Source organism: Barbus barbus, assembly GCF_936440315.1.
Source record: "Barbus barbus genome assembly, chromosome: 38".
Classification (NCBI taxonomy): domain Eukaryota; kingdom Metazoa; phylum Chordata; class Actinopteri; order Cypriniformes; family Cyprinidae; genus Barbus; species Barbus barbus.
In genome coordinates this window covers 18,652,694-18,679,700 of record NC_136716.1, presented here as the reverse complement: position 1 = coordinate 18,679,700, position 27,007 = coordinate 18,652,694, and the positions used below count along the sequence as shown (strand labels likewise).

Below are 27,007 nucleotides of genomic sequence, written 5' to 3'. Positions count from 1 at the left end.
CTGCTATGGTTTAAAGGCTCACAGCGGTGGTTTGGTGTATGGTCGGATCACGGCTTTAAGAGTGGGCTACCTCACTTCAAGCCATCAGTTGGCCATGCTTAATTTTCCTATTGCTCGTCTTGCAGAAAAGCAACTCGCTTGTTTTGAATTTGTTCGGTTTTAGCAGTTGTTGTGCTTAATTTAACTTTTATTTGTGTCACTTTTCAATTCGGGCACTTACTTTTTTCAACGTGACGTCTTTCAAAGATGCTCTCGCAAGTCGAAAAGCTCAGTGCCCTGCCAAGCACAGACCTCTTTAATTTATAAATGTCAGAGTCTTTTAATTTTTTCCCTCGGCTTTCATGCGTTTGTCGTCGCACATTAAAATTTTTCGCGGGGCGCGACAGTCAGGACCGTGGGGTTGAGTGAAGTGGTGGCCGCCGCTAGACTCTCCCGGTCGGATCGGATTACTCGCTCGTTGGCTCTTTCTGCACTTTTTTTATTTTTGCATTTTATTTTCGCCGGCGCTGTGAATGGAGCGTGGCATTGGGGATTACTGACATGACGAGGGACACCCTGCTGCTTGAGTTTAGCCAAGTTAGGGCAACTCCTATAGAAGAGCCTCGAGTACCTTTATGTTTGCCAAGCCGCGCAAAGAGGAGAGGGAACGGAAAGCCTCGCGCTCTTTCTCCCTTTTTTTTTGTTGTCCTTTCAACTTATCCAAAAAGAGATGGACTCAAAAGAGCTTAATAAAGAGGATATGAAGATGAGCAGGGGAAACAGAGAGAGAGAGAGAGAGCGAGAGAGGGCTCTTTTCCTTTCCCGCAGAGTGAGAAAAGGACTAAGCCGCCGTGTTTTGTTGACTGGCTGAAGGAGAGCAGCCAGTCTGGGCTCCTAGGACCTTGCTGAAGGTGGCCAGCACCGGCCGCCAGCGTCCAGGCTGTGGGTTGGGGAAGAGCGCCTGTCGTCTCTGGGTATTTTGTGTTATCGGCTCAGGCAATCAGGGCTGGAGGGCTGCTGTAGATGTGGTGCTGCCCTCCAGTGGATTAGTGGATGACATAGTGATGTGCATCTGGTTGTAGTCAAAGCGCTACGGCGAGTGCCAGCATGCTTGTTTTAACCAGGAACCGAGCAGCATCAGGACCCTATTCCATATAGAGCCCATTTAAATGGTAAGATTTCACATTTTCATGTCACATTATTCTTCTTATTTCGATTTGGATTTGTTGAGGGGTTTTATTATTTTTTGGCAGCTACTTTTGGATTCTTTTTTTGTTTGTGTGTATGTGCCTGACATTTTGCAATTTATATCACTTAAGTTGTTAAGTGACAGCTTGACACGATTTGATAATGAAAGGGTGTTGAGTTTGATTGCATTGTCTGACAGTCTCCCATACGTTTTTTTGCAAAGCAAAGAGTTTTATAAATGTTTTACAAAATTAAATTATTTCAATTATAATATAAAATTTAAAGAAGCAATTACAGTTTAGATTCTTAAAATAGTCTTTTGTCAGTGTAATTATGGTAATGTTGAAATAAACTAAAAGTTGAGATTTTGAAACAAATACAAAATGCTATTTAGAATTGTTTTTTTATGAATATAACTCTACTATTTATATACACAATTTTTTTAAATCATTGTGTATTGTTAATAGACATATCCCATTCAGAATGTATCTCATTAAATGTATTTATAGATTACTCTTTATTTCAAAGATTATTTATGAATTAAAATGCATATATTATAAAATCTATTTTTATTATAGTTAATTAAAATTGTTAATTTAATTTCTTTGGCAGCAAAATAAATTCACATATTGTTTGCAGAGGTCTTTTTACAATACGAGTTTACCTTGTAGAAATAATTTTCTTACTAGCATTACATTTATTCAATAATGTATTTTTCACCTCATTATTTTCTCTTATTTAAAAACATTAAGAATGACTCAAAATTTTGTCTCACGCTATAGTTTTTGATCTTTTATGGCTGCGTTTGGGTTGTCATCAATGTGGCGGGTGTTTGCAGGCTGCCGGTCAGCGGCGGGCAAACTGCTCGTTTACTTAAGAAATTGCACGTGTGACAGAGGGGGGCCGTGGGAGCGTGGCGGCCCGGCTGAATAGAGGGAGGGGAGGCAATTAGCTGCCACGTTGCCGGGGCTCTTTTACTTGTCAGGCTGGCTTTTGTGTGAGTCTTGTAGAGGACATTCCCAGGGTTTTGTTTTAGCATTTAGGGCCGAAGGACAGCAGCCGAAACGCGGCGAGGAGAAAGGGAGGGAAAATTGAAGTACTGAAAAACAGCATGTGCACTTTTTTCAGTTTCAAAAAATGGAGGTAATTTTTTTTCTTTTAAATGTATGAGAAAAACAAAATTGTACAAAATAATTTCAGATGTAATGACAGTTGGTTTTAGATTTTTGACAGTGTATTTGTACATTTTAAATTGAAAAGTTTAAAATAGTGGGATATTTGTGGCTATATAAAAATTGCATTTGAAAAAATAAAAATAAAAAACAAGGGAAAAGATACATATTTTTAGTTTGTAATAAAACAGAGTTTGATCAGATGGAAAGCGTTTAATTAGTTATTTCAATTCCTTGTTTTTCCAGATTTAGAAAAAATATTTAAAGACAGCACGGTAAAATAAAAAAATGCACACGAATAAAAGAAAGGATTTGTGGAGTAGGTGCAACAGAGGCCTTTGCAGTTTTGTCAGGGCAAGGCCATGAAGAGTTAAATGTGGGAGCTTCTTTATTCCCCTACATAAGAAAAAGAGGGAATAAAACAATAGAAACAAGACCCCACATTGATGTCACATCCATGTCAAAAATGAAGACAAATACCTTTCTCCCCTTTTCCTCCGTCCTCCCCCGGATGGTGGGCTTAGAGAGGGGACTGTCAGAATCACACAGCTAAGTGACTGCTTGCCACACTTTGCTGATCTTGCCCTCCCTTTGTGGATGTTGTTTTCTCTTGTCTTTTCTCTCGCATGCTCTCTCTCTTTCTGTCTTCTTCCCTTGCCTTGCTCGGTTTACCTTGTTGTAGCCAAGGCTTTTCAAGCTGCTAGTTCGTCTTTGGGCATCCTGGAGGCACTGCCGAACCCACACAAACACACATACACACACACAAACTTGGACAGACACATGCACAACCATAATAAGTTTTTTTTTGCTAGTGGTTTTTCATGTTTCTTTGCTTGTGGGAAGACATCTCTGCAGCTCTGATAACTATCAAGTGAGATTTCTCTTCATCTTTTTTAAAAAACGTATCACTTTGAGCTGGACCGACAGACCGCTGAAGGAAAACCTGACGGAGAAATGAGTGATTATCTGCCGGCGGAGGACAGGCCTTGCCGGATGTCCTGAGACGCAGCTCTCACTGTGATTCGCAAAAGACCCACTCCAAAAAAAAAAAAAAAAAACGAACAATGGTGTGCGCTTGAACTTCTGTGTGTGCGACCCTTTGGTGTGGGGGACACACATGCGCCCGCTCAAACACAATAGCAGTTTTGAGAAAGAAGCTAAGGTTGAAAAAGAACAAGAAGAGAGGGAAGAAAGGAGAAATACTCTTATTCGTTGGCGGTAGTGAGAGGTGGAGGACAGGGGAGGGCCGCGGCGCTGCTCATGTACCCGAGAGAAGGCCTTTCACTGGGGCTGGAGGAGAGGGGAGGAAAGACTGGCTCTCTGGCCTCTGGGCTGTCTTTCCTGCAGCAGGTTGGCTGCTGGCAATTCAGTCTTAATGCCTGGGTAAGTGCTCAGCGCTAATACACACGCTGTTTTTACACTCCTGTGGCCTTTTTAAAATCTTCTCTCTGCTTTTGTTAGACTGACTCAGTGTCATTTTATCTGCTTCAGAGTGGCTTAAGATGTCTGTGAATGTGTGTGTGTTTCATAAGGAAGAACTAAGAGATTGATTGATGGATATGGCATTTGAAGATGTGCATTTAGTTAAAAAGTGTCTGATCAAAGGTTGTTGGAAAGGAACTCAAGTCATAATATATGAACAATATGATTATAGCATAAGTATTCTTGGTGTTTATTTTCAGCCTGTGACTTTAACTTGCATTTAAGAAAATTAGTTCTGTTGTCATTTTTCTTTATTGCTTTAAATTGACAGATTTGTTTTTACTTGATGCTAAAAATGTATTAATTATTTGTTAAATAATCCTGCATGTTTATGTTGCTTTCAGTTTCATTAGAAGCAATATTACACTTTTTTCTTAATTTTTTAACCACTTGAGAGTTTTCTGTATCATTTGTTTTTATATGAAGGAAGTAAAAAATTGGCACTATGCTTTTCTGTATTGAGAATAGAGGGAAGTTGCTATTTATATTTTCATAGAGAGTCATAGTTAGGCATTTGTTTTGTTTGCATGCATTTGTGTGTGTGAGCGGTGGGCGGATGAGGGTTGTTATAGTGACGGTGACATCATCATAGTTCCACATTCTTTTGAAGTTCTTCTGTCTCATTTCGAGCTTTCTTATCCGAACGGCACACATTGGCTGCGTGGATTTGGCTGCATCTGTTTCTTGCTCATTTGAACATTCCCATACATAAACGAGCGTGGATGTTTTCTGCATTGTGTCCACTGTGCTTGGATGCGAGCCATTGGCACGTATGCTTCTCGAGTTCAAGTCCTTGGCAGCTTTTTTTTGCTTGCTCTGGAATTTCGCAGGCCTGAGAGCCCCTCTATCCATCATGAGGATGTCACTCCCCCTGCGTGCCCCCACCCCAGCCCCACTACAGCTCATTAGAGCCCACAAGCTCCAGTGACAACTCATCATATCATGCCGTAAAGCGGAGAGAGGCGCTCGGGCCCTCAGGGGCCACAAGGTCGCCACCTTCACATTTTGTCTTTAAATTGCTCTGCAAGGTGCCACCAAGCGGAAATGCAGCGCCAACAGCTTTTTCCTGCTGCTGTCCGGCCCTCTGTCTTCCTCTCTCCTTGTATCTCTTCCACAGGCTTTTCACAGAATAACCCAATTTCACTAAAACCAAATATTGTGATTTGTTTTCTCTTTTTTTTCTAATAATCAGCCAAGATTTACTTACTATCAGTGATCAGTTTTTTTTTACGATTAAAAAAATACGATTACGATTATTATTATTATATTATTATTATTATTTATTTAAAGTATGATTTATTGTGGTAATTTAGTAAATATATATTTTTCTAACTATGGTCTGCTCTTAATTATTTAATTGTCCAAAAAACACTTTCACAGTCACTATGAAATTATTATTTTTTTACTTATTTGTCTAATAATCAGCTGATGTAAGATTTGCTTGGTATCAGTGTTCTTATACATTTTTATTTGTACATTTCTAATTATTATTATTATTATTTATTTAAATTATGATTTGTGGAAATTTATTTAGTAAATATATATTGTTCTACTCTTAAATATTTTACTGCCTAAAAAAAACTCACAGTCTCTATGAAATTATAATTTTTTGTGATTATTTTTCTAATAATCATCTGATGTAATATTTACTTAATATCTTGGTCCTTGTACATTTTAAAATGAGTATTATGATTTATTTAAATTAAGATTTATGGGAATTTATATAGTAAATAGGTTTTTCTAACCATCTTCTGTCCTTAAATATTTAATTGTCTAAAAAATATTTACCCTTTAAAGTGGCGTTGAGTTTTTGCGAAAGGCGATTAATAAATTATAAAAATAATAATAATAATATGTATATAAGAATAATAATGATTCAAATGAATTTCACACTGTTACTAAATTGATAGAAAATCAACAATTTGTTTCTCAAAAGGAGTGGGAACCCTGATATATTCTTTCTCTTAAGTGACAATGTGTATTTTGTGAGTATAAAAGTCAGTTTTGTGATAACTTAAAAATTTAAAAACTGTCTGAAAATTCGCTTGTGTGTGTGTTTTGTGTGTTTGTGTGCACATTACTTTGTTTGTGAACGAGAGAGGAAGAGAGAGTGAAGGACAGAATTTGATAGACGCTGCATCAAAATGAGTGTGACATGCTCTTCTAAGATAAACAGGGCTCTCCATGGCCTGTCCATTAAAAGAGGCCAGGCTTTTGTAAGACCACCACTAGGGGTCATGACCCCAAGCAGAAACTGTCAATCTCATTGGTTCGGAGGAGGGTACGTGTGTCTACAGATTTACTCAAACACTCAATGGGTATACAGACAGATTTGTTGACACGCATTGAGTATTTTATATTTATTTACCTCATTCAAACACATCTACAAACTGGCAGTTTTCTCAGGACATCACCACATCTGGAAATCAGGTTTTCTTTTTTAATATTATCATTATTATTTACCTGGTTATGTGAATTAGTCCTTTAGCCTTTTTTCCTCTGTGTAGTTGTGGTGGGAGGTATTGGCAAATGATTAAACAGGAAATAACCCGCTTTCTTTGCACATAATAGGGAAAAAGACGCCCACATATTTTCTTTGTGTTCCTTGTGTGGGTCTCGCTGGACCTCCGTGTGTCAGTCTCTAAACTCAATGAGTTGTTTAGAAGTAGAGTTTTAAAGAACGCTTATTCTGCGATAGTTAGCGTCCGACAGTATGCGGTTGTCCGATGAGAATGCTCGGGCGCATACGTAGGTGGTCTTCCTCACTCCCCTGAGTTGCTAGAGACAATTAGCCATGTCTGGAAGAACAGGGTAAAGCCATCGTACAATAGCAACGGGGTCAATAGAGCCAGATTTATTGTGAGGCTTTTCTTAAGACTGAAGACTTAATGGACTTGAATAGCACTCAGAAGGGGAATTGTTTGAAGAATGTGTTTTTGTATGGTGATTATCATGTTATTTTTGTCCCGCTGTGTGTCTTGTCCGGAAGGCATCATGACAACAAAGAAAAACCAAACAGAAAAGTGCTTGCGTGCAAGACTTAAACGCAGGTTCATGTTTTTAGTAGTCATTTAGCAGGCGCGTTTCTCCCGTGCGAAGAATAAAAGTTAAAGAAATTCCATTTCTAGCTATTCCAATCGACCTCCTTTTTTCTTCTCTGGGTCTTACTGATCCGTTCAGGTGGAGAAGCGAGCAGAAACGCTACCGTAGCAAGTCGCGATAGCGTGCTGTGCTCCCCAGAAGCCAGATAAACGGAATGCCCGGCTATTATTCGTGTGGCTGTGTGGCGTTTCAAAGGGGTTCTGTTAGGCCCAGTGACTGTGATGTAAATCATTTGGCTTGTCTCTGGGTGAATGTGGCTGCAGTGGACAGCCATTTGGAGCTGTCCCTCAATGGAGAGGCCCCGGACAAAAGAACTCATTTAAATGGTTACTAAAGCCTTTCAGCGCAGGGAGAATTGACAACATTCTTTCACATCATTACTGAAGGGGAGGTTATGGGGTAGCTTGCGGTGGAGGGGTGAGAGGCACCGTTCCCTTAATGGCAAACTCGTCAGCTGTGTTTGGCACCTGTCATCATCCCCATCTGTTTTTCTGATGACAGGTCTTTCTTTTTAAAATGTATTTTTATATCTTATCTCTCTAGCTGTTTTTCTCCATGGCCTTGTGCTTTCCTTTTCCCTTTTCTCTTTCTGCCTCAGAATATGGCAGAGCGGAACGCCCCCAATGCTGGAAATGGCCTCTCTCTGTGCCTGTTTAGAGGCCCTGGATGGACACTTCAACCTCTCAGGCCTGGGCCCTGGTGTCCTTCCCATTCTCAAAGTTCCGATATTTTAGTCCTGACAAAAGGATGGCTCACCTCTGCTTTTATAAAACATGTCTTGATATTCAGCACCATTGTTTTTTTTTAACAACAGCTCGGTTTGCGCCGATTTATGCAGCGTCTACGGAAGCAAATCCCAGTCCACGTGTGGCCCATCAAATCTACGGCACGGCAGTAATCTGGTTAGGTCGCGTGTACTGGGAATACACTAATGCCAGGCCATGCTTCAGCACCCCTCTGCTTGGCTGTAATCTTGGGTAATTGAAAATGGGGCCTGTGCCACTTAAGAACACAAAGAGCAGATTACATAGCTAAAACCAATTTGACCAAAATGCAGAAATGGATTTTCTCTCTTCCCCTCCACCCCTCCTCTACCATCTTTTATAATTCAAACCCTTTCCAAAACCAGACCCTGAAGGAAGAGGAAGGGGTGGGAGCACGAAATGTGGGTAACCCAGAAAAAAAAGGAGGGAGAGCGAGAGTGTGCTTAGATTGGCTGTCATTTGGTTTATTAGGTGATTGTTTTTTGGTCGTATGCACGAAATGCAATCAGACACTGTGTCTTTTATGTATCCAGTGACTATTGAATCAGTAATTTGCACATATGAAAGTGTTTTTAATTACAAACCACACTGTTCTGAGAATGGGCTTGTGGTTTGTGATGGACGTAGAGTTGAAATGGAGGCGGCGGTGTGTTTCTGCCTCAACCCAAACATGTATTAACATGCTTCTTCTTTTTTTCCCACCCCCTTCCCTCTCTCTTTCTGTTTCTTGCCAGTCTAATAAGGTCCCCGTGGTACAGCACCCTCACCATGTGCACCCGCTCACACCTCTGATCACCTACAGCAATGAGCACTTCACGCCTGGGAACCCCCCTCCACATCTACAGGCAGACGTGGACCCCAAAACAGGTACATATGCGTGCACGTCTTCCTTTACATTCATGAATTTCAAAACAGGCAGGAGGAAACCCAAGGCTAACCTTCAGGCCTGGTTAACTAACGGTGCTGTCACGGTTACAATGTGTGTACAATCTCACCAGTCTGCATTCACAGCTACCTGGTAAGATGCATCCGAGTGCTTCGGAGTCATCTTGGCTCAGGGCCAAGGTTGCACCCCTCCTTTTGTGTTCATGTTGAGATGGAGCTGTTGACCTGGGTCGGTTAAGCCTGTGGAGCCACTTGACTTTTGGGAGATGTAGCCCTGTTCCTTAACTGCGGGATCCCAAAGCTATTCTTGTTCTGATTTGGAGGAACAAAATCTCAGTTTTTGCCCCTTTTTGATGACCCACAAATCGGACAATTGTGAAATCTATATTTCCCAACCAGGATAAAAACTGTATGAGCAGGTTTACCAGGAAACTCGATTTGAAGGCTTATGTTGTATCTGTCAGGATTCTCATCTCAAAACAAAAAGATTTCTGTTCAGGTGTGATATAATGTCATTTGGTGGTATGTTTCAGAATCAGATTATCACACATAGAGGCATTTTCCTCTTCTGCAACACTATACAGTTGAACAGCTGCTCTTCAAAGCTGTCGACAACCTGCATGTTGATTTTAGAGAGGCTTTTTCTGATCTCATAACAGACCTTATCACTAAGGGCCTCTTTAAGGACTCAGAGACTGTTTAATGTGCTGCTTAATGGCCCGCTTAATTGAGTTTAGAGTTTAATTAATTAAAAAATTGTATTAAGACCGCTGTACGCAGTGCCAATGTGCTGTGTAGGCATTGTTTTCCTTGTTCTGTGTGGCTAACAAGCAGAATTTTTACACTCGTTTACCTTTAGAATGACTGACTACTTTTGGGCAGTTTTATTTTTACAAAATTACATTTAGTAGATTTTGAGGCAAAATAGCATCAAGTAGACAAAATTGGAAGTACATTGAGTCAGTCCAAAGTCAGCTAGCTTGTTAACTAGATGTTTTTTTGTCATTCACATTGTTCACACAACTTATGCTATTGTAAACCACTGAATTCTTATTTCGGGTTTGTTTCAAACCTTCTACCCACCACATGTAATGTTATTAATGTGGTTAATTGGCCGTTAAACTCTAAAACCAATATTGGGACTGTTTCCACACTTGAACAGACATCCACCGCTAATGTGTCAGTCTCTCTTAACACATGCTGCAGTGTTTGCGTTGTTGACTTGTGAACCTCAATTATCACCCGTTGTTAATCCTCTGATTCGATAGACAAATGTGACAGGGCTCTGCATTTTTTCTCCTCTCCCCCGTGTGCCATACAACATCGTGGCTGCCTCCACAAGCTTTGATCAGAACGTGTGATTTAGAGCTGTGCATGTGAGCTCAACCTCCTCCATCTCCCACCTCCCTCTGATGTTGACTTTGTTCAATTGTGTATCTCACAAAGGATAAATTTAACACTTAAACTTCATTGGGGAATTTCTGTGTCAGGACAAGAGCAGAAACATTTTCACACTGTTCACATACACATCTCTCTCCCTCTCCTCATTCTCTTCTCTGCATTTTTTATATTTCTCTTGCAGGAATCCCAAGGCCTCCACATCCTTCAGATATATCCCCCTACTACCCCCTGTCACCTGGCACTGTAGGCCAGATTCCCCATCCGCTAGGATGGTTAGTACCACAGTAAGCAGCCCAATTTTATTCCTCTTCTTTCGTCTGTTTGTGATGCTGTTATAACATGATAGAAAGTGGGGTCCAAAGTCTGAGATCTTAAAAATGTTTTTTTAATTAATCAACTTTTAATATAATCATTTGTTATTTTTTAATATATATCAAACCATTTAAAAAATAAAATATTTAAATTTGATCAGTGCTTATTTTATTTTACAGGGATCAGTTTGATTATGAATCACAGATACCAGATTTTTATTGATGAATCTGACTTTTGGACACCACTTCATATATTATGACATATTTAAGACTGCATTTGTTCAAATATGTTGTGTTTTGCCATTGTGTATCTTATATTTGCCAGGCCTCCGTCCGCCTTGCTGTGGGCCTCTGGGTATTTAAGAAGCTTCAGCCATCGCATAACACAAAAGCTAACTCTTAACCCTCTGTACAGTTTATACATTCTGGAAAGGCTCCTCTGGGGCCCACAGCAATGCACCCATGACTTTCTTCATCCCCTAAACTCTAAATTGCCTCTTTGTGGCAAATGCTATTTTGCATGTCTCTGTATTGTCCAATTAGAGTAATGAACTGTGATTGCCAGTATTTTACCCACAATTCCACACGGGGGCACTCCCCTGGTAACTCTTGTCAACACTTGTTAATATGACAAAAGGCTACAAATTAAGCTCTGTTAATTTAATGTTTTCTCACCGCGATCTAAATACCGAGAGAGGCCCCAAGCGCAGCCACGGCCCTTTGATTCTCTGCACTTTATTTTGGTATAAATTTACATTCATTATTGTTTGTCTTTGGATGTGTAGACCTCAATTAGCGTGATGGCTCCATTAAAGGGGCCGGTGCTTCGTCTTTAATTAGCACAACAAAACACCTAGTTTCAGCTCAGGGAGAGGGGCCTCCATCGACACCAAGCGCGGGGTTATGAAATTTAATTAGCCATTCCTATCAGATTTGTGGCATTCAAATTGTTCAGAGTTTGCTTCCCTTTGATCTGCGCTCTGCAATCCCCTAGATTTTTGTTCTGATCAAATGAGAATAAAGCCGCCTGCATAGAGTGTGCTTCTTTCTCTTTTTTTCATCCCTTCCTTTACCTCTCTTCCTTTATTCTTTTCCTAGGCAAGGTCAACCAGTTTACCCAATCACGACGGGAGGTTTCAGACACCCCTACCAAACTGCCCTCACTGTCAATGCGTCCATGTCAAGGTGAGTTGAGCCTTGGGACAGCCGACTCGCTGAGAACGCGAGCGTGTCAAAACCCTTGTAAATTTCTCCCTTAAGGAGAGACAGCTCTTGCCTCAGTGTTCAAAAAGACGGTCCCGTGCGATCCGCTACGTATTAAAATATTAATTATTGTTATAATTTTATAATGAGACCCCTAAAGAACGTTTACCCCGACTGAATAGCAGCGAACGAGAGGACTGTCAGTTTAACTACGGTCACATGCAGAAGTAAAACGTTGCAGATTTCGGGGGCCGTCGTTGGACTCCGAGCGAGAGCTTTGTGTGGCCTGTTGGGGTCTGGTTCAAGTGGCGATTTTGGACACAAATGTCCCCAGGAGAGCACTAATGTTGTGTGTGTGGGGGGATTGTGGGATATGCATGTGAGCGTTTGTTTGTTTTAAGTGTCACAGTGATTGCTCCCTTGTGATTGTTACTCATCTGTTATGTGAGAAGTGGGAGGTGTTTGCTGTAGATGACAAATCTCTGCTTGCTTTGTAGCTTTTATGTCATTTAAACACAAAAGTGAGATGCAAACAGCTTCATTTGGTGGTCACCTTCTTCTACATTTACTCGGCCTTTCCCCCCTAATCGGAAACATATGATACTCTTTTCGCAATTATGATGAATGTGAAGATGATGATGGTGGTAGTGCTGAGACTAGCCAGAGAGGCACAGAGGCAGATCTGGTTTATAGTTTCGAGAAATGGAGACCAACTCAAGCCCAGCCCGTGTCTCCAGACAGGGACAAACTCTTGTTTAATTGCAGAGTGATTGGAAAAGCAGCTCTGGAGGCCTGCCGAGCTTAGACCAGAGGACGTTGATGGATAAATGTGAGCAGGGAGGGAGGAACAGGGAGGGGTTTTGTGCGCCTTAAACACTGGATAAGGGAGAAAAGCTTTGGAGAAGATACTCAAAACGTAAAAAGAAATGTCCCATACAGTGTTTCTGTTCAGGACATTAGGATGTTTAACATGCTCAAACATTGGGCCCTCATTCATGAAACACGAGTGGAAACAAATCTGTGTGATTTGTGTAAAAACGTGAATCGTTTCATTAATATGAAAAATGTTTGAATAGTTTGATGACCAGTTCATCCATTAACTAATTATGCTTGCTTAAGTGTACATTTTTGTGTACAAAGTATAATTATGAACAATTTATACATGAAATAAATTTTTGTTTTATCAAAAATGAGAATGAATTTGTGTATTCGTAAAATTTCTCATTGATGCAACAAATCTAGTAAAATTTGCTTTACAAACAGTTCACTTGTATGTACATTGACAAATTTATGCACAAATGGTTTTTACAAATGATTCATTCATGAAATGAGCAGAACAAATTTCAAATTTGTTAAAGAAAAACAACGCATTAAATGCAAATAAAAAAATACTTAAGAATAGCTTATGAACAGTTTATTCTTGAACCGCAAATAACTTCATGAAACATGAGCAGAACAAATTTCTTTGTAAGTAAATCATAAAGCAAAGTAAATTATCTCTGTGAATGCAGCAAATTTACACAAGAATGTTTAAACAAACAATTAACATTGATTCTGCTTGTGTGAGTAAATGAGGCCCAGTCTCACACTTGCATCTAGTATATTTTCATCGTCCTCACACAGTTTAAAGTGGTCGAGCCAAACATAACAGCTCTGAAACAAAATATTTAGCTTTGCAGTGATGATCAGAGTGCACTGGCAGCTGCTCTGCTTTTGAGCACAGGGGCTTTGCAGCTGGTCCCCACTCTTAAAGGTCCAGTTTTATTAACAGCTGGCTCTGAAACCAAGGCTTCACACATTTGACACCAACAGCTTTCACCCCGTGTGTGTTTTGAGGTCTCGGCTCCATAGAGAAGTCGTTTGTACCCTGCCAAGGCCTGAAATGAGCCCATTCTGCCTGCTCCGTCATCAGGCGCCCACGTGGGTCTGCAGCCTCTGCTCCGGCGCTGGACCTTCACTGGTCCAGTGACAGCTAATTCTGTTCTAATGAGGCCTTTATATTGTGATCATCCTATTTCCAGTGCAGGCTAATTGAATCTTCTGAATGGGGGCTAGGGGGATTGGTGATGTGCTGGGGAAGAGCTAATGCGTTTTGATAATCTGTAATTGAATTAGCATAGATTAATAAGTGGTGGTCTTGTGTCTCTGCGGAGGGAAGGTGCTTTAGCATGTTTGTGTCAAAACCGGCGGCATCCGCTGTCACCGGCCTCCTGCGCAAAATAATGAGCACCAGGAAAAGGTTTCATTAATTGTGTTTATGGTTTTTCTGTGAATAAAGAGGGCGAGAGAGAGAGAAGGGGAAGTCTTGCTTTGTCTTCTTTCACAGTCAGTGGACGAGAACTCCAGGGGGCCTCGGGATTAAGAGACGCCCATATGTTGCTCTCCGGTGCCTGTCTTCGGCTCAGAGAGATTCTGATGGCCCTATCTGCCGTCATTTATTATGCAGTTAGCACACAGGGCTTCATGTAGTGACCTGCTTTTCACCCAGGTAACACTTCAGCCCCCTAAAAAATACATTTCAGATCACGAACGGCACGGACTCGGATCTGGCAAATGAGCTACATAGTTTTGATAATGGGGTTGGAGTCGTACAGGTGAATCGGTCGTCCCGGGTGACAGGGGGAGGAAGTGTAAGCCCCTCGGCCCCTGCCCGATCCTGCCCTTTGATATGTTCCTCCGCTTGCATCCCTTCTTTTTCGGTGGAGGAAGAGAAAGCGAATGACAGACAGAGCGCACCAGCGGGGTCATTATACATTAAACAGGCGCTGAGGCCATCGCTCCGATTGGCAATTAAATGGCACTCACTGACACTCGGCTGGTGTGGAAGAAGATTGAGACATTGGACCCTGCAGGGGCCCTTCTCGGCACACCTCTCTGTCTTGCTCTTCCCTCAGCAGGGCTAAATTGGTGGCAGGCTCCGCTGCGTGCTGATGAGCGGAATGATGCCCGGTGCTTCAAAGGGATGGCCGTCATGTTTAAACCATAACCTGGGCCTTGCTATGGCAACAGCAGCACGGGTGGGGGCGGCGCTGATGGGACAGTCAGGGCGAAAAGGAAGGAAAAATTGGACGTCGGAACAGAGGAAATCTTAACAAGTATGCAAGGACAGAAAGAGAAAGAAAAAAGGTGGGGGCTAATGATCAAGCCGCTGCAGCCACAACGCTGGTCCCCCCTGGGTAGAAGCGGACGGGCGGCCCGGATGACATGGCACAAACACAAATGTGTCAGGGATGAAGGGAAGAGAGAATAGGAGAAGAGAGATTGGGGGGGAAACACAGTCCCCAGAGAGAACCTCCAACAGAAACTAGTTGTTCCTTGTGAGTTTATGCTCATCATTATATTCTGGCTCCAAGCCATATAGCCACACTCAAGCAGATAATGAGCTGTTTGAAAAAAAGAATTATTCCTTCTCTCTTTTTTTTTTCATCATCCTTCATTCTTTCTCTCAGATTTGTGTACTGCCATGCACAACTGGGACACACTACACCACACACACACACACTCTCAGGCACAGATATGTTTATTTGTACACTCAGGGATTCTGTGTTCCTACAGATTTTTATATAATGCTAGGGAACGATATTATAGATAAGTCTTTCAATCAGCCAGGGGACATTTTAGTTTATGTTTTAAGGAAAATAATCAAATTGCAAATAAATTAGAAGGAAATGACCACCCTAAATGGTCTTGAAATGACCATAAATATTATTTTGAATCAGAAAAATGCTCATGAAAACAATTCGACCCCATTTAATTTATTCATAAATGTTTGTGGTATGTGAGTCATTAAAACACATTGTTCATATTTTTTTCTTTTGTCAAAATGTAGTGTTTTTTTCCACCGCTGAATTGAACAAGGCCATGTGGGTGGAAGAAAATAAAATTAACCAATAACATAATATCCCAGTCCAATCGAAATATTTTGATGTGTCTTAATGGGGTTTTTTTTGGTCTTATTTATAATGAATTGTCATGTGTTGTTTTGAAGAAAACGGTTATCAAAAATAACTGTGTGGGTGGCGAAAAAAATATGATCTAAGAATATTATAGCCCACTTTTTATGATTCAATCAAATGTTGATGTTAAAGACAAAATAAAATAATGTTTTGATCATTACTATTCATTATTGTGGTCAGATTATCAGAGCATGTAATTCTGAAGAAAAAAATGTTTCATATCAAAACGGAATCAATTTCTCTGCCTCTGAAATGACATTTTTGTTTTGCTTACGTGGAAAAATGTATATTAATAATATTAACCAATAATTTAATCATAGCCCACTTTTATGATGCAATCAAATCATCATGGATAAATTTCCCAAAAATTCACTCCATCCGTTTTGTTTGATTTCGAAATGCATCGCATTTTGGAACTAAAATGCTTCTTGTTTCATGATGCGTTCTAGATTTTGGATTTGTCATTTATTGCCGTTTCCCTTTTCCCACATAACAGATGTATTAGGTTACTGCTGCTTTGTTTTTATAGCCAGTGATGTGTCAAGCTTTTAGCTCATAGTCGGTGCTTTGCTCTGTGAATGTGTGTGTCCATCCATCATTTCACCCGTGTCCACTCTGACGATTTACACAGTCTTTTCTCCTCCAGGTTCCCTCATCACATGGTGCCCCCCCACCACGGTTTGCACACCACAGGGATCCCCCACCCAGCCATCGTCACATCCAACGTCAAGCAGGAGTCCTCTCACAGTGACATCGGCTCCCTCAACAGCTCGTGAGTTCACTTTACACTTTTCAGTTCTTTATTTATCCAATGTCGTCACAAGCTGGTATGCACACACTAACATCTGATCCCCCCCATTCGCAGGAAACATCAGGATGCGAAAAAAGAGGAGGAAAAGAAGAAGCAGCCACACATAAAGAAACCTCTGAACGCGTTCATGCTTTACATGAAGGAAATGAGAGCCAAAGTGGTGGCAGAATGCACACTGAAAGAGAGCGCAGCTATCAACCAGATCCTAGGCCGAAGGGTGAGCGTCTCAAACGCACCATGCAAAGTAGCAGCAGACTGTGTCAACTACTAAGACCACAGATTGCAGTGTTGTCGGCGGTGGAAAAACACTGCTTATTCACGTTTCTATTTCTGTGTAACTGTAATCTTGCTAAATGTTGCTAATGGGTAAAAGTACAACACCAGGGCAAAGGGAAATTTTAATGACAGTGGTTGGAAACACTTCCGTGTTGTTTGAGCCTAAAATATCAGTGGTCTCTCCCTCTTTGATGGCCGCAGTTTTGACGGATGTGTGTGTGTGTTTCTATATGTGCAGTGGCATGCTCTGTCTCGAGAGGAGCAGGCCAAATACTACGAGTTAGCCAGGAAAGAGCGACAGCTTCACATGCAGCTGTACCCCGGCTGGTCGGCACGAGACAACTATGTAAGTTTTTAAGTTTTCAACAAGTAACAATTGTTTATTCCCTCCCCAGGGGCCGCAGAGCAGTTTAAAACCATCTACATGTTTATTGACAATCACCCAACAGCCTTTGGAGAAAACTAAAGCACACAGACCTTATTTTAGGTAGCTGGGCTTCCCCAAACCAGTCTAAAACCAGTAAAACAGACCAGCCTTATTCAGCTAAGCCAAGCTGGAAGACTTTTAAGTCCATCCACTGTACGTGTGCTTTTCCTCAGTGCAGTCAGATCTAGTTCTTTCCACTGCTTTCATTAGTATTCCACTGGTTCACCTAAAAAGAGAAAGGCGAGCTGAGATCAGAGTAATTAAATAACCACAGGGCCTAAACGCCTCGCAGCTTTGATGAAAGAGGACATCTCTCTCTGCTGCCAGAAATGGGGAACGAGCGCACCGTTTACGGTTTCGCCGGAGTTTCACGCCTGACAAACGGCCCCACCGCCCAGCCTGTCAACTCTCCTTGGAGTCTGACCATGTTTCTTGACTCGCCTAGTCAAAGTTCCTCAACCGGAGCATGATAATCGCTCTGTCCGGCCCCACCTCGGCCTTAACGCAATCACGGACACGTCCGACAGAACCGTAGCCCTTTTTCGAGGAGGACAAACGCAAAAGTTATCTCGCCCTGCTCTTCCCCTCCAGTAAACCGAGCTGCTCAAAGAAACCTCAAGATCTTCCAATCGTTTCACAATAAAAGGAAAACTAAGCAGCAGCGAGACAACAAGGAATAAACAAAAGGAGAGCAATAGAAAGAATGGAAAGTTCTGTTTTGTCCTGCAGTGGCATTTCAAACCTTCAGGCTCTTACATGAATAAATAAATCAGTGAAAACATTGGGCTCTCTTGTACATTTCATGTCTTGGTTTTTTTCTGCAATATAATAACTAAGGTTCCTGTCTATTTCTCTTTTTCTGGCGGGTAACTATCAGGGGAAAAAGAAGAAGAGAAAAAGGGAAAAGCAGGCAGGAGAGGGCAATGGTAAGTGAGCTGCAATTATCTCTCATATTAAAGCAGACCCATCATCTGTCACAAGTGTGACATCTCAAAGATGAAAGTCCAGCCTTTTTTTTTTTCTTATCTCTTTTTTGTGCCTGCCTCATTTTGTATATAGCTATGCTACCCAATGCAATATTTATATGATAGACTGCTTGTTATCCCCCTCCCCTCCCCTCACCCCATGTCGAGCGTTAATAACATTGAATATGCATGACCCCCACCATCTCCTCCACTCCCACCAGCTGCCCCCCACCCCTTGCCCAGCCCCCCTCCAGCATTTATCGTACTGTGATATGTATGTTTTGAGAGTTTGAGAGTTGATCACCCTTGTGACTGAGTGCCAGCCTCCGAATGTGCCGCCCATGCTTGTGTCACTGTGCTGATGTGGTCGTAACTTTGGGCTGTGCCTGCTGCATGCTTTTTATATAGCTGTTTATGTAGTCATAATATAACAAGTATTTTTGGTTGGTTGGTTGTTTGTTTAAATTCACCCACATCTTTCAATTAAGGAGGTTTGCTGATTACATTGATTTGATTCACTTGACCGTTCTTCTTTATGATGCTGATTACTGTCCAGGAAGTATGCAGAGTAATGCATTTGCGGTCTCTCTCCACAATGGACACCTTTTGAAGGCCTCTGTATCTTGTTCTTTTTTTTTCCAGAACACAGAGAATATTTTCCAAACCCTTGCCTTTCACTCCCTCCGATTACAGGTGCTAATGTCATTTTGAGTCTTAAATTACTAACTTGCTTTTTTCCCCTTTTTTTGGTTCTTTATGTATTTGTTTATTTGTGCTTGTGCAGTATATCAAATATATAATGATCTTTCTTTAATGAATAATGCCACGTATTTGCTTCATATATCTTTTATTTGCTATGCTCAGTTAGTTATTCTCTTGAAGAATATGTTGCTTTATTTTGCTCCTTTTCAGTTGTTTCCTTTGCTCCATTTTTCATTATACACATACTTTCATCAAAGGATGCTTCTGTGTTAAAAGTCATTTGTTATTATGTAAAGAATCACCGATTTGTTAAACTCTAAGCATGCAGCTGCGGTATGTTTATAGGAAAGACCTCTTTATGCTAAGAATAACTAGAGATGTTGTTATCAGGGTAAACCTCCTTAATCTACTGCCTTCAGTAGCTGCCCCTGTGCCTCCAGCATGATTGCGGGCTCTGCCCTGTCTCCTCTTGATCTGCTCCACTTACAACCTGCCTTCACCCTCTTCAAACACCCATCTACCCATGACTTTGCCCTGGTGCTGACGTGGGCTGTTCGAGGGGGATGAACGTGGACCAGGCCTGGTTATGAAGCAGCTTCGTAGTGTCTCCCTGTCTTAAACTAATGCTCCGCCTCCCTCCTATAGCTCCTCCCTGCTCCTGCTACCTCAACAACCTGTCCCTATCACCTCCTCTAGTCTAGAACAGCCAGAGAATGGCCGGCAGACATGTATCCATATCTGCTGCATCCCGCAACGCTTACCTTTTAATGAACGAGCATTTATAAAGCACCCATAAAGAGCCTTGGTTATGAAAGGCATGCAGTGAGTGCTGATGTATTGATTTCTGTCATCATTTACTTTCATATTTGTTTCTTGCCGTTTTTAATTTCTAATTGTTTGTATTACTAACAAAATATGGTCAATTGCTACTATTTAAATTTATGTGTTGGGGAAAAAAGACTTTTACAGGGCTCGTCAGATTCATTGGATTCAATTTATCTCTCTCTCCGCTCTCTTTTCTGATTTCATCTCTCCTCCGCTGGCTTCCTCTTCCCTTCTTCGTCACGTCAGATCTGAGCGCCCCAAAGAAGTGTCGCGCACGCTTCGGGCTCGACCAGCAGAATAACTGGTGTGGCCCATGCAGGTGTGTATTTGGTGTGTCGGCAGGTGTGCTAGAGCAGGTGACAGCTGGGGCACTCTCTCGTTGGTACCTCCTCCCACTTTTCTGGCTCTCTCAGCCTCGCATTCTCTCCACGCCACTTCCTCTGCCAATCAGCTTCTGCAAATCTGGGCGATGGGTTTTGTTTTTCATTGCTAGGTGGGGCGGAAGGGTTGTTTGTGTGGTTATTTTTGTGTGAGTGTGTGAAAAAGGAGTTTGTGTAGTACTCCTTTTTGAATCGAATTGAAAAGATGGGGGTTAGATAAAACGGTGGGGTTTATTTCCCTCTGTTAAGGGGGAGGGGTGTGGCCAGAGGGTTGAGGGGAGCTGGTCATGGTAAGTTTTTTGGGGAGGCACGGTACCAATGTCCACAGCTGAATCATTTGCTCTAGTGCCATGCCTTTTTGTGTCCAATGACATGTACTTTTTTTTTTTTTTCTTTCTTTGTTGTGTTTTATGTTCCTCTATGGATAACAGATGCAAATACCCCTAAGAAGTGTCGTGCCTTGTTCGGGCTTGACCAGCTGGGTTTATGGTGCAAACCCTGCAGGTATATTCCCAGCCCCATTCTTGGGGAGAACGTCTAAATTACGATGATGTTGATTTTAAGATGACAAAAATCAGCTTGTCTTTTTTCGAAACTTTTTCCATGGATTATATTTTCCTACTTCGATCTCTGAGGCCTTGTTACACTTTATATGTTTTACAAAGACTTGTTTCTGTCCTTTTCTGACTTTAGAAACACTTCAGACGAACTGAAATCCTCGGGCAGAAAATAAAGGCATAATTACAAAGGCATTGTGGTTCAAATTTCAAGTCAAGCATAAACTTTTGAGTTTTTATATTAGTATGATTCAGTATTGCTGATGTTTCTGCCCAAGGAACTAATCTGCTGTTTTGTATTGTTCTGCCTTGGTCACTTCTGTTAGAACTGTGTGATGTAGCCACTTGTTTTGTGGAGGGTAGGGTTGGGGTGATGCCATCTCATCCCCCTCTCTCTTTTTTTCCCTCCCCTTCTTCTTCCTTCTCCACTCTTCTCTTATAACCCTTTATTCAGTCCCAACCTCTTGTCTTTCTGTTCTAATACAAGCAGTCTTTGAATTGGGAATATGTTGATGGTAGGTATTTGTTTCTGCTAAGTAATACCCTTTTCTGTGTCATGCTTGTGGACTCTTTCCTTTTCACCCTTCCATCGTGGACATCAGACGTGCTGTTGTGATACTCCACTGTCCGTTTTTTACTTGCCCAACTGTATCCCCTGTTCCACTGTTTCCATTATCCTTGCTAGTTTAGAAATCCATCTGATTCTCCAAAATCCACTCCCTTTAGTCTGACCTTCTTCAGGAGCAACAGAAAGCTTCTCAACTTTAGAGTATATGTGAATCTGAGTGTTGGGCGTTGGACACAGGTTCCAGAGTTCACGTTTGCCATACCTGCCAGTGGATGTGTAAACTGAAAATGCAAATGCTTACATTTTATAACTATAAAGAAAATTGCTTTAATGCTAAATTTTCCATTAGATGGTTTTGTTTTATGAGTTAAATATTGTACGAAAAAGCACAACAGTAATTCATCTTTCTTTTGTAGACTGTTGAATCTCTTTGATTTGATTCGCTCATGTAAGTTTTTTAGAGGAAAAAAATAACTAGCGTTGTTGTTCAGACTTTTAAGTTTAAACCATGCAATATTTTGCAATTTCTTGAAAACAAATCTTGCTAGCCAGTAACCGTTTTATTTGTATGGATGTGTGTAGCTGGAGTTGATGAGGTTGTATTTTTTGCAGGTTAGTGCCGTTCATCAGCACCTCTTGTTATTCAGAGGAACAGCCTGTGCATTTTTTGGGCTGTGCTGAGAGAAATGCTGGTAATTGCGTCTTGATTTAGGGAGCTGTAAGGTTAAAAGACCCCACTCAGCTCTGTTTCCTGAAAGATGCATCTGGAGAAATTCCCTCAGAGACCCATAAATCAATAAGGAACACAGTGAGATACTTAGAATCAATATGGCTCTTAAAAAATGGATATTAGCTTATTTGCCGCTGTTTGACAGGCAGTTAGCACCTTGACAGACCCGAACCGTGTTTCGTAGCTGTACGGCACAGAGTAGAGCAGCAGGCGGATCAAACAAACACATCTCTGCCTCTATTCATCCATCTTTGACTCTGAAGTACCACGTCTCCTCTGTATTGAGTCTGTTCTTTGCAGATCCCTGCGGCTGTATGTCGTGCATGCCCGCCATAAATAATGTGGGTTTAAGTGGCCGTGAAGATTTCCGTCCTCTTTTTGTCATTTTTCTTCATCATAGTGTGTATCGACCTCCCTGACTGTCTCTCTCAGTGTCTTTTTCGCACTTTCGTCTGAAACCAACACGCATAAGAGCAGGCAGGGGTATGACTTGAGAAACAATCCTTACCTGGCTGTTATTTTCATGACGAAACCACAAAGAAGTTGGCGGTTAATTGAACCCGGTTCTCTAGCTCCCCCTGTCTTTGATTTATTTCCCTTTTATTTTACTCTCTGTATTTGTTGCTCTTTCTTTTCTCTTTTTGGTGTTAGCCTCGGCTGCATCACTGAGCTCGCCCTTTAGGCAGGATAAAGAGAGTTTTTGGGGAGGAAGGGGGGTTGGTCAGGTCAGGTAGGGCAAGGTACACTGAGGTTTTCCCTCTCTCTCTCTGTTTCTCGTGCTTTCTCTCACCCTATCGCTTCTCATCTCTCTCTCTCACTCTCACTCTCTCTTTCTACCCCTACCTCACGGCGTGCTGGCTTGGCGCTGGTGAGATGTGGCTGGCTGGAATGGCTGGCCGTAGGCGTAGCAGACGAGGGAGGGTCCTGACCCGAGCAGAAATGCAAACATGGCACCACGACCTCTGTGCAGAGCGCTCACACACATGTCTTAGGGGCAAGCTGAGAGTAGCGCTTCCTCTCTAACCTCTTACCCCACCATCTGAACTTCCCCTGAAGGAACGCGAGGAAAAAGACAGGAAAAAAGAAGGGAGAAAGAGGAGTGTAATAATTCAAGATGATGTGTAAACCGGATGGATCCCCTCGCGGTTTGCGAAACCGGGGTTGAGTTCTTTTGTTTGGAGTTGCGTTGCGCCGCCAAAGGAAAACAAAGAGAGATGTAGGCCTCACCTCTTTCATCATCCTCCTTCCTCATTCCGTCTGTTGTCTTCCTCTCGTCCTCCCACTGTCCTGTCCTGTCTGCATGTAATTGTGTGACACCGTGTGAAAGCGAGATACCTCTTGACCCTAATCTCATCCGGCTCTAGCGTCCATTTTCATGCAGAGTCTGAAAGTGGGTCCGCCAAAAGTTGCTAATGAGATCAGCATGGGTGTCCCGACTTTAAGATATGTGCATTTAAATGGACGCTACGGCTCTGTGTGCTTCGCTCTAAGGTTCAGACCGAGAGCTTCAACGTGTGCCCTCTTGTTTTGTTTTTTTTCCTTTAGGAGAAAAAAGAAGTGCATTCGCTACATTCAAGGTGAAGGCAGCTGTGCCAGTCCTCCTTCTTCGGACGGAAGCTTACTAGAGTCCCCCCCATCCTCCCCCTCCATGGTCTCTCCCTCCCCGTCCTCGAAAGAGTCCAAACCACAGACTGAACAAATGCAACCTCTCTCACTGACTATGAAACCGCCCCCCCTGCTCTCGTCGTCCCAACACCAACACCTCTCCATGGCTCCGCCTCCACCTTTAGCTCTGTTGGACAAGTCCGGGGTGGGCAAAATGTCCGGCTCTGCACACAACGGCTCCTTGGACACCTCAGACGTGTCGTCGTCCCGACCCACAGGCTCCGCCTCCTCCAGGCCCACATTGGCGTGTCATTCCCACTCTCTGCTGCCCAGCTCCGCCACGACGCAACCCCTTTCGCTCGTAACCAAGTCGATAGATTAGCTTTGTTGTTTTTTTTAAACCAGCTTTCTCTGTCTGTCTGTCCGTCTGTCTGTCGCGCGTCTTGTCTTTTTTTCATTCTGCGTTCTGATTCTCTTGTTTTTTCTGTGCGATATGGCTTTGAAAATTTCGTTAATTCTTTATCAAAGTTCATTGGTCAATATTTGACCTGTCATTATCTAAAAAATGAAATTATTATGATTAAATATTGATAATTAAATATACTAAGTTGTAGAGTATAGCTTTGTGAATCTGCCAAATTTTTTATGAATTGTTTGGGTTCGTTTTTTGTTCATGTTTTGTTTTTTGTTTTACAGCTGTACAACAGAAAAATGCATAGTTATGTAGTTTTACATAGACATGTTTAAAGACAGATATACAAAGTAGGTGAGGATTCGGTGAGCCCTTTTCTCAAAGAATTGGTTCTCCTTCATTATTTGTATTAAATACGAGCTTGTGAACCAATCATTTTACAGCTGTCCAAAACTCAGAGGGCACGAGGACTGTGGAGACACCTCTCCGACTGAGGAACAACTTTAATCGTGATGTTACTTGTTCTTGTTTAAATGTACAGAAATATGGGGGGTTACTGTGTTAATATGCATTGTTCCATTGCGTTGTCCGTTTTACCTTTTTTTGTTGTTGTTGTTGTTGTTTACCAGGGGGAAGGGAGGTTGACTCTGGTTGGGGTGGGTGGACTTGATTGGATGGGTGTTTTGGGGTGGGAGGGTGGGTGGGTTTTGGGATATTCAATACAAACTGTCACAATGCTAGGACCAGTAGTATTTATTGCTTTAGAGATTGCTTGTCGTATCTTGTATGTTGTCCCTTTTTGAAATCTTTTCATTTTCTTAATACATTGTACAAATATTCTTTTTCTTAACGTAAGCAACTTATATATATATATATATATATATATATATATATATAAATGATCCATTTTTACAAGGAGGTTTTGAAGTTTCAAATGTTTTATTGTTTTGACATTAATTTTATTTTAATTTTTAATTTTTTTGTTTTCTTGAAAACCAGGATTCCACCTAAACTACAGTGTAGATTCTCAAAAAAAAAAACACCTAAAAAAGCAAAAAAAACAAAAACAGCGGACAGACGTATGCACAACTTAATTTCTAGAAACATATCTATAAGCCATTTTACAATAGGTGAAAAGGAAACTTGAAATGGGGGCAGTGGGTTCCATGTCTTCAGTAGTCGAATTTCGTCTCAAGCCCTTCTTTTCTATTGCACAGTCTCATCTCCGCCAGACTGTAGAATTGTGTACAGATTTTTTCCCGTGCCAAAATTTGTGATAATTTCCTCTCCACCTCTTATGACGCTGTAGGTTCTTTCGTTGTCCAATGTTTGTTTTTTTCTTTTCTTTTTCCACCATAATTTGCTGTGACGTTACATAGATTGCTATGTATGTAGTATAAATGTTGCTATAACAAATGTGTTTGGTAGCAGATTGTCAAATAATAAAATTTAAACTCTTAAAAGACGGACGTCATACTGTATAAACCCTGAAGGGCCAAATTATGTATATTAGGAGGTTCGTAAAAAACTATTAAATACTACAAAAAACACAAACTGCCACTTTTAAGTACACTACTACATATAGGTAGATAGAAAAAATAGGCATGTTGATGTTGCAAGAAGCTGTAAAAAAGCTACAAGAGAATCATTCATTCGGTGCCATTGTAGTTGACATGACGCAACTGTAACCCGTCGATTACTTCTCTGGTTTATTAAGATGCTAATGATGAATAGTTTGAATGTTTCCTTAACGGCTGTGATGTTCCTGTTCTCTTTTATGCTCTTATATATATTTTTTTTATTTTGGTTTGTTTTTATTTCATTTTTTTTGTTTTGTTTTGTTTTGTTTTTGTTTTCCGTTTTGTTTTCCATTATTTGAAATGGTTCCCAAAAACCATGTTTTGTAATGAATAAATGTTAATGCTGTACAGTCTCTGTAGCATGCAGTTCTGTATTAATAAAAGCGAGTTAGTATGTGAACTTGCCTTCTGTCGTCTAATGCCCTTCATTTGAATAAAATTGGCTGGAAAAAAATAAATAATAATAAAATAATGTGTGTATATATATATATATATATGGGTTTTTTTGTTAATAGTGTAATTTCAAATATTCAGATATTTATTGATTTTAGTCACTAATTAATTTTATTTTGTTTGGATTTAAGTAATGCATTTAAAATATTACGATATTTTGAATGTTTCTCTATCAGGTGGCATTACCATAACATCTGGGCCCAAACAACTGTTTAAATAATCAATAATATTTGTCAAAAACCATAGTATATGGTTGTTGTTTAAAAAAAATGTTTTTTTAGAAAATGGTGTCAACAGCACTATAATAAAAGTCAGTATTTGACAATTACAATCCATATTTTTTCAATAATTTAAATGCTTAAGAACCAGGGGTGGAACCAGCACACTGGTCACACTGGTTTCTTTAAAAAAAAAGAGTTATCTAAATGAAGGTTGCACGCTCTGGCTCTGATAAGAATTACAGACAGCAGTAATGATGATTAATGCTAATGAAACTGTGCCAGATCAACCTGAAGTTATAAGATCCCTATGTTATACTGTCTACAGCTGGTTTCACTCAGGCTGGAATTCAGCAGAAAACCCATGCCAGGATCCGTTATTTTAACTAGGCAAAATAAATCAGTTATATGCTTGTGGGTTTAAAAGTAATCAGAACTAGTATTTCATATTACAAAAAATATATGTTTTAATCGTTTTCCATAAATTGGTTAACAAAGACCTCTAGAATAATATTACATGTTCTTGCACATTATTTTCTTTTATTTCTAAAAAAGTCATGGTCCAGTTGTTACACGCCGGTAGTTAAAGATGCTGTCATGTTTTTTTAAAATAGAACAAGCATATGTGAGCCACTGATATATTCTTGCTGCCTATTAAACAGACATTGCTATTTTCTGATGGAACTGCAGTATTTTGTTACTCATATCCAGTGGTCTATTAGAAGAAGAGTTGCGTGTCTGGATAAGGATCATTTAGCCAACAATCCAAGTACATATGCTTTGAATCACTATAAAGAAAACAGACATTTTATTTATTCTGCTGCCTTATGTTTATGTCGCTGTTGTGTGTCAAATCCAAACATTGCCTGTTCAGTCCAGAAAAGCAATGTTTTATTCTTTTCTTTTCTAGGACATTCTGAATCATCTCGGCCTGAATGGATGTAAACCAATTTAAGACATCAGTTGATCACTGTTCAACAGTACTGTTTAAAGCTTCTACAAAGCTTTGCCTTACAAGAACATCAACAATCCTTCCGCATTGTTCCCATAGGTCA

The 27,007-nt window shown here is 40.9% G+C and overlaps 1 protein-coding gene across 9 annotated transcripts in view; it reads left to right on the top strand.

Moving 5' to 3' along the window:
* The window catches only part of tcf7l2 (transcription factor 7 like 2), an 80,054-nt gene extending 56,264 nt beyond the window's left edge, over positions 1 to 23,790 (top strand). For 2 of the 9 annotated variants that reach the window (XM_079398067.1, XM_079398065.1), the window contains 10 exons: positions 8,422 to 8,554; positions 10,155 to 10,257; positions 11,383 to 11,469; positions 16,090 to 16,215; positions 16,309 to 16,471; positions 16,769 to 16,876; positions 17,835 to 17,883; positions 18,565 to 18,615; positions 20,261 to 20,333; positions 23,230 to 23,790. In XM_079398067.1, the coding sequence (XP_079254193.1) occupies positions 8,422 to 8,554; positions 10,155 to 10,257; positions 11,383 to 11,469; positions 16,090 to 16,215; positions 16,309 to 16,471; positions 16,769 to 16,876; positions 17,835 to 17,883; positions 18,565 to 18,615; positions 20,261 to 20,333; positions 23,230 to 23,671 (1,335 nt within the window). In that variant the 3' untranslated portion in view covers positions 23,672 to 23,790. Of the gene's footprint in view, positions 1 to 8,421; positions 8,555 to 10,154; positions 10,258 to 11,382; positions 11,470 to 16,074; positions 16,216 to 16,308; positions 16,472 to 16,768; positions 16,877 to 17,834; positions 17,884 to 18,564; positions 18,616 to 19,695; positions 19,769 to 20,260; positions 20,334 to 23,229 lie in introns of all 9 variants that reach the window. The other 7 variants (XM_079398066.1, XM_079398064.1, XM_079398072.1 and 4 more) reach the window with 6 other exon arrangements.
* The last annotated feature ends 3,217 nt before the right edge of the window (positions 23,791 to 27,007 follow it).